Source organism: Amaranthus tricolor, chromosome 2, assembly GCF_026212465.1.
Source record: "Amaranthus tricolor cultivar Red isolate AtriRed21 chromosome 2, ASM2621246v1, whole genome shotgun sequence".
Classification (NCBI taxonomy): domain Eukaryota; kingdom Viridiplantae; phylum Streptophyta; class Magnoliopsida; order Caryophyllales; family Amaranthaceae; genus Amaranthus; species Amaranthus tricolor.
This window is the reverse complement of record NC_080048.1, coordinates 8116602-8128599: the sequence shown is the minus strand read 5'-3', so window position 1 is coordinate 8128599 and position 11998 is coordinate 8116602. Positions and strand designations below refer to the sequence as shown.

At 31.3% G+C, this 11998-nt stretch overlaps 2 protein-coding genes across 2 annotated transcripts; both read left to right on the top strand.

The window, feature by feature from the left end:
- The first annotated feature begins 4091 nt into the window (after positions 1-4091).
- On the top strand, positions 4092-4884 carry LOC130805476 (uncharacterized). The gene is made up of 3 exons (XM_057670251.1): positions 4092-4333; positions 4469-4659; positions 4772-4884. The coding sequence occupies exons 1-3, from the start codon at positions 4092-4094 to the stop codon at positions 4882-4884; spliced, it is 546 nt and encodes a 181-aa protein (XP_057526234.1).
- A 1668-nt stretch (positions 4885-6552) lies between these two features.
- LOC130804349 (uncharacterized) lies at positions 6553-11684 on the top strand. The gene is made up of 2 exons (XM_057668765.1): positions 6553-7687; positions 10985-11684. Exons 1-2 carry the CDS (start codon positions 6881-6883, stop codon positions 11198-11200), a joined length of 1023 nt encoding a protein of 340 aa, XP_057524748.1. The 5' UTR covers positions 6553-6880; the 3' UTR covers positions 11201-11684.
- The last annotated feature ends 314 nt before the right edge of the window (positions 11685-11998 follow it).

Sequence of the window (11998 nt, the reverse complement as noted above, 5' to 3'; positions counted from 1 at the left end):
AGGGGGTAATTATTTTGGGCATTAAGGAATGAAAATTAAGGATGTTAATTAAGCAAATGACCTTGAACTTTTGACTCACAAAAATCAGAAATTTTCTTCACATTTTGCTTCAAAATTTTCGGCCAAAGTGTAGCATTGAGAGAAAAAGCGAGGAAAATTCTTAAGTTGAGTTTTGGGTGTGTAATTGTGTTATTCAATCTACAATCCTTGAAAATTGTAAGTTTGGAATTTTAATTCTTTTACCAAAGTTTTGTTTGTGTTTAAAGAATTTTAATTCTTAGTTTAATATTTTTTTTATCTTAGTTATTTTTATAAATTAAATTTTTCTTTAACAAAAATTTAATTTGTTAGAAGAATATTGTCATGATGTTTTTATATAGTTTGCATGAATTATAATTCTTCAAGGATTTCTAAATCATAGAAACTATATACAATAACTCATGAATTAATTCCTCCAACAAAAAAAAATTATAACATTTTTTGTTAAAGAATTATAAATCATGGAAGTACATAATACATCATGACAAAATTCCACTAACAAATTAAAATTTTGTTAACAAATTAAAGTTTCGTTAGACAATCATAATAAAAAAAAACAACTTCTTGAATCAAGATATATAAACACAATCCTTCAAGTAAATTAAATTTTGTTAAAGGATTATGAACTCATGAGTGACTACATAAATTAGCCCATATATTTTAATTCCTTGTAACAAATTAAAATTTTGTTAAAGAAATATAAATCATAAGAATTTATTTAAAATCAACACAAATATAATTCTTATAACAAATTTAAACTTAGTTAAAGAATTACTGATCATAAAAAGCTATATGAAAAAAAAGATCATGACTTAATCCTTCTAACAAATTAAACTTTGTTAAGAGAATTAAGTATTTAGTTTAATTATTACAACTTATAAATTCCAAGTTTTCATGAAGGATCATGTTCATGATTTTTTTTCTTTTATGTTAAAAGGAAAAAAAAAATAAATAAAATTTTGATTTATAATTTATGGGAATATTTTAATTTGACGATTCTTTATGTCTCGATTATGAATTGGGTTAATAATGAAGTTTTGTATATGAGTAGATGTACAATATATATATATATATATATATATATATATATATATATATATATATATATATATATATATGTATATATATATATATATATATATATATATATATATATATATATATATATATATATATATATATATATATATATATATATATATATGTATATATATATATATATATATGTATATACATATATACATATATATATACATATATACATATATATATACATATATATATACATATATACATATATATATACATATATACATATATATATACATATATATATACATATATACATATATATATATACATATATATATATATATATATATATATATATATATATATATATATATATATATATATATATACATATATATATATATATATATACATATATATATATATATACATATATATATATATATATATATACATATATATATATATACATATATATATATATACATATATATATAGATATATATATATACATATATATATATATACATATATATATATATATACATATATATATATATATATATATACATATATATATATATATATATATATATATATATATATATATATATATATATATATATATATATATATATATTTGAGTTGTGTAAGTGTTAAGAGTTTCGGTTGGTTCACTATTGAGATTTAATTAGTAATAGTGAATGTGGTTTTGTATGTATTGTGATTTAGTGATGTAATTATAAGGATGAGACTAAAAGGATTTAATGATTTAAATAATAAAAAAATATATATAATAAATTTTGGGACAGCAGCTACTGACTCGGCAGTCGCGCCCCGATCTGATATGTTGAGTGTGTTTTGTTGTCGTTTCACTTATCCGTTGTATTCAAAACTCATTAAACGCTAAAATTAATTAAAAAATAGTAACTGCATGTTAGAAATTATGAAATTTGGTACTCAAGGTAATTTGTGCCTTCCGGACGTAGTGGCGAAGTCAAATTTTCCGTTTAAATTTTCTAAACTGTCCGAAATGGTCGTTTAAGTTACTGGTTAGATTTTAAATTTTGGAAATTTTGAAATTGGGTGAAATCATTTAAAATTATAAAGTTTTAGTAGTGCCTTAATGGTATGGAGTGGATTAAATGTGTGAACACGTTCTAATATGTGATTTTTGTATGTGTGTTTTGTTTAGGACCTCAATTCATAAGAGGTTGAGATTCAAATTGCGAAGCGCTTGAATTGCTTTAATCGTGCTACTAAGGTACACGCTTAGACCATACATTTATAATCGGTTATGTAAAGTAATATTGTACTCATTCGATATTGTGATGTTATATATCACGTAAGATTTAGACCCCAAAAATAATTTGTAAAGAGTTTAAATTGGAATTTGAGGATGGTTGTGTAGGTACCCAAATGGGGCTATTTAATTGAAATTGGAATACCGTTGTTATTGTTCCCATGGCAGTTTTGGATCATTACAGTCACTATGGGGTATGCATACTTTTGCCTTTGACGACTCGAACAAGACGGGCAACGTCTTAGGTCGGAGATTGCCTTGGGATTAGCTCTCCTTTGTGTATTCCTCCAAAATTTGGAGAATACTCTGTCGACCCGAACTAGACGGGCAACGACATGAGTTGGGGTCGAAAAGTCAAACGTGACATTTAACTAATAGAGCCTTCGCATGCTAGGATGAACTCATTTCTTGTGTTTAACTCATATAAGACATTATATGTTTTCTCTGACGTGTATTGTTATGTGCTTTGGAACTTGCTATGATGTTGTCATTCGACGACTAGTAGGTTGACTTGCAGGTGGGGACTAGTGTGTGAGGACTCTTCTAATAGCACATGTAGTCGAACTAACTATCGTGCCTGAAATTACTATTAGAATTTTATCCATCCAAACTTTATTATTTTTATTTCAGTAAGTACATTTTGAATTGGATTGTATTTGGTTTGAAGAGGCCAGTAGGTTCTCAAGTTGTAATTTTAGACTTCCATTGTTTTGTTATTTCGTCATTACTATTTTACTTCTTTATCACTAGAACGTCGTCGGTCCTAGAAGTGGTTTAATTTAATGTTCGATGTGTGGACCGAAATTCATATTTGTATGAATTTATCCGGTTCAGTTTAACTCGGACTATTACAATAAGAGTCAATTGTGGTATAGAAAATGTTTAAAATTTCTATGTATATATTACAGATTCAAACCTCACCGATGATCAATTAAAGAATTATGCTCTGCGTGATATTTAGGATATACTCGAAAATAATGGAAATTCTTTGATGAATAAACTAATTATGGAGGAGCTTAACTATGATAGAGAATCTTTGAAAGCTGATTTGCAAGAGTTACTTCCATTGATGACTGAAGAGAAAACTTTGATATACAATGAAATTACCAAAGTAATTGAAAGAGGTACGGGAGGTGTGTTTTTTCTATATGGACAGGGTAGGACTGGGAAAACATTTATGTGGAAGATCTTATGTGCATGTCTAAGATCAAAGGGTGAAATAGTTCTTCCTGTTGCCTCAAGTGGTATAACAAATTTGTTACTTCCTAAGGGAAAGACTGCCAATTCAAGATTTGGGATACCTATAAGTGTTACCGAAAATTCTATGTATAGGGGTGTAGAACCTAATAGTCAATTGGCAGGCCTTCTTAAAAGAACTAAACTTATTATTTGGGACGAAGCTCTAACGACTCACAAGCATTGCTTTGAAGCCTTAGATAGAAGTTTACGCAACGCAATACGATGTTCTAATGGTAAACCGTCTGAGTTAAGCTTTGGCGGCAAGGTTGTTGTTTTTGGTGGTGATTTTAGGCAAGTGTTGCTAGTAATCCGAAAGGGTACAAGACAAGAGATCGTCTTCGGGACACTTAATTTTTCAAAGATCTAGAATTATTGCAAGGTGTTACGACTTACGAAAAACATGAGATTACGACCCGGATTAGCCAATGTTGAAGAGCTGCGAGAATTTGCTGATTGAATTCCCAACGTTTGGTATGGAATGTTTGGAGGGCCTAATGACGGAGAGGCTACTATCGATATACCAAAAGATCTATTAATAAAGGATGCATCTAATCCAATGGCTGCAATTGTTGATTGCACTTACCTTGGAATTCGTGAGGGTTTGATTGATAGTTCGTACTTTCATGAGAGGGAAATACTAGCACCAACAAATGAGATTGTTGATAAGATTAATGAATATGTATTGTCACTTTATCCTGGAGAAGAAAAGTCATACTTGAGGTTCAGATTCAATCGACAAATCTGACAGTAGCTATGGTAACAACTACGATGCCTTTTCAATTGCGTTTCTCAACTCAATACGTGCATTTGCCATAAGTTAGCGTTAAAAGTTGGTGTTCTAATAATGATGCTCAGGAATATGGATCAGTCAGGTGGCTTATGCAATGGTACACGCTTATTGGTTGATAATCTTGGTGATCGAGTTATACAAGCAACTGTGATATATGGTTCTAACATTGGTTATAAGGTTTTTATTCCGAGGATTACACTCACACCTTCAGATAGCTCCAAAATCCCTGTTGCTCTTCAGAGAAGGCAGTTTTCCGGTATCTTTGTGTTTTGCGATGACTATTAATAAGACTCAAGGACAATCTCTATCACATGTTGGTTTGTTCGTACCTAAGCTTGTTTTTAGTCATGGATAATTTTACGTAGCAGTGTCTAGGGTGACTAGCAGGAAAGATTTGAAAATTCTCATATGTGATAAAGATGGTAAAATATGTCGTTGCATTGAAAATGTTGTCTACAAAGAAGTGTTTCAAAACCTATAAATGTTAGTTGACATTTTATTTTTAATTTAAACATACTTAATGTTTGTTTGTAATTTATTATTAGTTTTTATAAAATATCTTATTTTAAAACGCACCATTCTTCTCATTTAAGTTGTATATTATCAAATCGTAATATAATTATTATATTCATCATTACATTTTAGTAAAAATTTTTAAAATAAACAACGATAATATGTACTTGCTTTATTTTTTTTCAATTTCATATATGTTTATATACGTCTATGCTAAAAAAACTGTCATGCACGGGCTTCTAAACTAGTATTTTAATAATGCTTGTGGTCTCCTTATATCTTTTACTAACTTCATTTTGATATATTTATATTTTTTATGGTCCCCACATGTTTCTCACTAACTTTATAAAAATACTCCCTCCGTTCCTTTTTGATCTTCCACATTACTATAACGGGTAGTTTCAAAAGTTCTTCCACTTTAGAATACTTTCTATTTTTAGAAAGTTTTTCTCTCACTTTTACCCCTTAAAATCCCTCTTTTCTTTTAATGTACCCATTTTTTTTATTTATAATTATTTTCTCTCTCATACTTCCAATACAATTATTACTTCACACTACTATTTAATTAAAATAATACCCACTACAACCTCATACTTCCAATACAATCATTACTTCCCACTATTATATAATTAAAATAATACCCACTACCACCAAAGATTCTCTTTTTCTTAATCTTTGTGAAATACCCAAATAGGAAGAACAAATAGGAACGGAGGGAGTATTTTTTATTAGTAGTGGTTCCTATATATTTTTTCTACTAACTTTCTTTTAATATTTTTTTAATGTTTATGGTCCCCACTTTTCTCCATTAAATTTATTATTTAATAAAATAATATCTCAACTATATAAAAGATTCTATTTTTATTAATTCCCGTATACATTCCTTATGGGGACTTCATTAAGGAACGGATGAAGTATATATTGAGATGAATACATCAAAATCCCACATGAATATTTTTTTTCATATAGATCGATGAAAAATCATAGTCAAAATTTGACACTAAAAATTATAAATTCTATTTGAGAAAAAAAATTTGAAAACGAAACGAGTATATTAGGCTTAAATTATGTTTACTTATATTTTAATTTGGAATTCATGTTAATGATAGAAAACAAAAATTTTAAGAACATTCAAACATAAAATTAAAATTTGATGAATGAAAACTTTATTCCAAGTGAAGAACCCAAACTCAAAAGGTCTCAATATATCACCTTAATATTGTGTTTAGTTTTTGTCAACTTCATTTCTAATTAAATTTTCACTTGCTTCAACATAAGAAAAAGTTCAATTGAATTAACTTCAAACAATTTCAATTCAATTACTAAAACCGTTATGGTTTAAAATCATTAAAATTTGTATTTTACTATAAAATATTATTTATGTTTTTTTTCATTTGTTTTATCTTTTGCATACTTTTCAAAACAATTTTAAGTCTTAAAATCTTTATTTAAGTACGCATTATAAAAAATTATAAAAAATATATTATAATATAATATACATTGACACAAATATAACGAGGACCCAAATAAATATATTATTTAAAAAATATATGATAATATATAATAATAGAATATAAATTAATAGAAATATAAAGAGATCCCATATAAACTTTATTTCAAAATTGTATGAAAGCGTGGGAGGGACTCGTTTAAAATGTAGTTAAACTCTGGTCTATGGTAAACATAAAACCTACCGCCAACAAGTGTTCTTCCTTCGCCAGTCGCCACATTCTTGGAAACCCTAATTTGCTGGAGCAATTTTCCCCGATTAAAAAATCTTCGTCAAAGGAAAATTTTGAAGCAGATCATTTTCTACCTATCCTTTTCCCCAATTCGAATTCAATTTTTGCATCTAATGCTTCCCTTTGAATGTCGATTTTAGTCTCACTGTCCTCACCTAAACCTGAATCTAAAACCCTAATTTTTACTCCAATTGTATTCTCCTTTCTCTCTCCTCAAAATCCATGGCTACAACCGAAGCCTCCCCCAAATTCCACAACCATGAAATTCATCCACTTGCATCATCATCATCGGATGAAGAACAGCTTTTAAAACCCATGGATTCACATGTTCATCATCATCATCATCATCATGATGGTCTTCTCTTTTGGCAATTCATGGTCGCTGGATCTATTGCAGGTTGTGCCGAACATATGGCTATGTTCCCCGTTGACACCATTAAAACCCGTATGCAAGCTCTCGGGTCTTGCCCTATTAAAACCGTGGGTGTTCGAACCGCGCTTGACTCACTCTTAAAGTCCGATGGGGCTGCTGGGTTGTACCGTGGAATTGCCGCTATGGGCCTTGGAGCTGGCCCTGCCCACGCCGTTTACTTCTCTGTTTACGAGTTTTGCAAGAAGAAATTAGAAGGTGGCAATCCTAATAACCATGTAGCTCATGCTTTATCAGGGGTTTGTGCAACTGTAATGAGCGACGCCGTTTTGACTCCCATGGATATGGTGAAACAGAGGTTGCAGCTTAGTGGAGGTGTTGGTGGAGCTTACAATGGGGTTTGGGATTGTGTCAAACGGGTTTTTAAGGATGAAGGGTTTAGAGCTTTTTATGCTTCGTATAGAACTACTGTTATTATGAACGCGCCTTTTACTGCTGTGCATTTTGCTTCCTATGAAGCTGCTAAAAAGGCTTTGCTTTCGCCTGATGATGATGATGATAAGTTGATTGTTCATGCTACTGCTGGAGCGGCTGCCGGTGCGCTTGCTGCGCTTGTTACCACTCCTCTGGATGTTGTCAAGACTCAGTTACAATGCCAGGTGAAAATTTCTTGTTTTGTTTGATTCATGATTATATCAAGTTTATGAATTGAATGTTATGATTAAACTTGTTGTCATTTACTTTGGAAATTTGTATGTTGTAGCTGATGGTACTTTGTCTGTTATTAGTTCTTATTTCAATGTTAGAGTGTCAGTGCAAATGGAAGTCCTGCAACATATTGATTGCCCAAATTTCAATCAATTTTTGAAATTTAATGCTGAATTTAGTTTAAAGGAAAAATTTTATGACCCGGTTCCTTGTCAGTCTATTTCAATCTGTAAGGGGATTGATGCTTGAGTTATAGTGGGAATCCCACTTTTACCGAATGCAGTTGACATAATCTTGCAAGTATTGAACATGTTCTCCTGATTATGTATGTGTAATTGTAATTTTCAAATCAATGGTTTTGTTAGCTGTGATGACCCATCAGCTTTTATTCCTGATGCATTTTGCTTCCACTAGTTTGTTTTTACAATGATTTGGTTGAGTAGGGACAAAGTGAATTAGTTACATAAAGAAAAAAGATTTAGGGATAACAGAACACAGCCATATTTTAAAAAATTTGGAACGTTAAAAGATTAAGACAATATTCAACTTTGTCTAGTATTGTTAAGCTTTACTCATGCCTTCAAATGGCCCAAATAGAGGCCACACTAAGACAAGCTATTAACTATTAGAAACTTAACGATTTAAGTTTTTTTACCATGTGATTGGTACATAGCAACAATTGCCATCGCTATAATGATCACAGAACAGCTACAAATTTTCTCTTGTTAACCCTTGCAAATTGTAGTTAGTTGTACTCATGCTACTGTGTCTGCCTATCTTCAGCACTAAGGATATCCATTCCTTTTAGATCACCGTTGCGGTACTCTTTTTACTCTTTCTTAACGTAACCTGATTATTAAAGCACTTGTCAACCAACAGCTAATGTGCTCTATCCATTTTGGATCTGAGCATCTTGATTACCTCTAAGCCTGCCATCCTCTACAACATAGAGAATCAAGAACTACTTCTGGATAGCATTTCCTTTTGCACTTAACATGCTGCATGTTACTCTGCTTCTAACCTGTTATGATATGGCAGAGTCCAGGATGTATCTCATAATTTCTCACTTAAACAAAAACATGCTAGTCACCTCATTTTATGGCCTTTGGTTGCTTTGATTTGACTTTTGTTACTTCTCTAATGCACTTCCTTCCTTCTTCTCCAATCCAAGCATGCCTTATTTGGTAAGACATGTTAAATTAGCTCTAGGATAATGCAAAATACTAGTCCCATCATCATATAGTAACCGCATTGTAAAAGTTTTTTATGTTACCATGACTACAAAGTAAGCCACACAACCGCGAAAGCACCGACCACAAAATTGTTTTTGCAACCGTCATTGCAACAATTCCTCCAAGATCTTCAAAATCCTCGATATAATTTTTTCTATTTTGCCGTGAGTTGCTTGTAGCTTTATGCTCTCTATCAATTTGGACAACTCATGAGGGGGGGAGTAGTTTCCAATCATATACCTTGTCACTTGTCCTAGGTTTGGTATCAAGAGGTTTATCTACAACATTCATCTTTAATAAACTGCTAAAAGTCTAATGCTTGTCTATCTATAATGTCTACATGGTAACCTATCAAAGGTTTGATGTGTGGTGGCTTATCAATTTAATATGTATCCATGGAAGAAAATTCTTAGATAAAGGAGCGTGTGAAGAGAAGCAAAGGTAATGCTTACACTTAAAGCTGGGTTGTTTGGGAGTAGGAACAACTGAGAGACTAGAGGGTTGGAATTGATTATATTTCCAAACCCTTTGTCTAGGATAGGAATGGGAGTTATTAGGTCTCCCTCATATTATCAATATATCTTCTTCTATTTTGGTGCCATGGGAATACTTTTTCATGCTCATATTTTCGCTACCCTCTCATTTCAAGTCCATAATTTGTTTATTGAAAAGTATAATTGGTCTTTTGAATTTCTAACTAGAATAAGAACACCATCAAAATATAATTTTCTCCCCATGAAAAAATGTGGGGATAAACTCTATACTTGATGGATAAAACAAACATCTTGTACCTTGGAGAATTTCAGAGTTATGGAAATGGAAGGAAGGTGTAGAATTGTAGAATCATTAGGATTTAGGTTAGACTGAGGAAGAAGTCAATTTTAGTGGAGGTAAACAAATGATAGTGGACTTTTCATTTCCCATCTCAATTACCAGGTGTAATCCATGGTAATAAATTTGCCAAACTTAAAGTGCTTGGGGCTTCAACTCCAATACTCATTCTCATTTAATTTACACTAAACAATTAATTAGTGATATCTTTTGTTTAGCGTTATAGATATTATTGTTCTTTATTTTTTAATTAAATCAATTAATTAGTTATAACTTTTTATAGGCCAAAATTATATTTTTCATCTTTAGACTAAAATTTTAAACAACAATCTTTAGCTTACTTATTTCAAATTTATCAATATTTCAAAAAGTAGTAATATATAAAAATCTTAATTTTTAAATTTATCTTGAAAATAGGTTGAACTTTCTTAATACAGAGTTGGGATGTGTCAAGTTCAATTTTGTGTTTGTTATTGTATATAATGATAATTGATGTACAACATCACATTTGGCGTACAACTTATTAGTAACAAACTAAAAACCTTTGCATGCTTATCATTGCGCTAACCTACTCAGTGGCGGACCATGATTTTCCAATTGGGGGTTCACAATTTGGATAGCCTTGGATGGCAGGGAAAATATGTGAAAAGCAGGATTCTTGCTGGAAATCTGCACATAAGGGGAAACTGCTTCATGAACTTCAATCATTGCGTCTTGTAGTGTATTCTTGATTTTTCAACAATTGTAAGCTTTTATTGATTGTAGACATCATCCTTCTTGAGTGCATATTTACTGCGGATAAATAGATTATGGAGTCCATTTCACTTTACGTATACCAGATGTGAGACCTTGCTTTGGCATTGGATGGTTTGGTTTCAGCTAAAAATATCCATTAATTTTTGGGGAAATGATCCAATCTTGCTGCTATTTGTCTATTTATGGTGGAGCATTATAGTTGAAATTCGTTTCATAGATATTAGAAGACTGTAGTTGGGTGAGGCGGATGAGTTATCTTCTATCTTTGGCCCCTAAATTGGACAAAAACACCAAAATAAACCTACTAGTGCTATTTGTCTATTTGTCTATTGTGTTCTTGGAAAGATTCTTCTGTTACTAGTTACTGCTAAGAATTCTCTTTGCCGCCGTTTTTGCCTTTGCTAACTTTGTACAACGACTCTTGCACAGGGCGTTTGTGGCTGTGACAGATTTACTAGTGGTTCCATAAGTGATGTTATCAAGACAATAGTAGCAAAAGATGGTTACCGAGGGCTCATGAGGGGGTGGACTCCAAGAATGATGTTTCATGCCCCTGCTGCCGCCATTTGCTGGTCTACATACGAAGCCTCAAAGACCTTCTTCCAGGATCTGAATGACCAGCAAGATAGTAGCAACGTGACCTGATTTGTGTTCAACAGCTGATTCGTTTCCACTTGTTTGGGAGTTTTGCATTGCTACTCGAAGTACAGATATTTGATGATGACTCGGCATCATATACATGCACATTCTTCAGGGTTGTAGTTACTAATTCTAATTGATGAGTTAGCTGCAAGAGCTAGAATGTCAGGCTGTATTGTATTATTATGTTCAAAATTTTGAATTTTAAGTTACAAACTTTATTCTTGTTCTGATTTTGAGAACAGTCGGATCAGATTTGTGGGCATGGACTTTACAGATCACCAGGAATGGTGAAAAGGCAAAAAAAAAAAAAATGGTGATGTCTTTGATTTGTTTGTTGGAGGGGGGAATAAAGGGACAAAAGTCACCACATTGTATTGGGTTGTATACTTGTATGAAGTATTAGTTGCAAATCTGATGTTTATGAATCATTTGAGTCATTAAGTTAATTTTATTGGGTATTTTAGGTTTGGTTAAAATTGAATTTTGTGTTCATATTGGCATTTTTACATATTTTTTAATTTTATTTTGAAGTCGGATTAAGTTGAATTTGATTATAAATTTGGGTAAATATTAGATTGTCGGATCAATCTTGAACACCCCTCCCTGCGGGTAAATTTGGTCTATCTAGAATCTAAAAACTCCCAATTCACCTCTTACTTTCATCACAATTTTACTTTTAACAATATTTGGGCATCGATTGATTCATCTCTTTACCTTTGCTCTATCTAGAGAGCTGCAAGAGTTTAAGCACACTAGTATATTTTGAGAGGGTAGTTTGTAACACCTCAATAATTTAAGAAT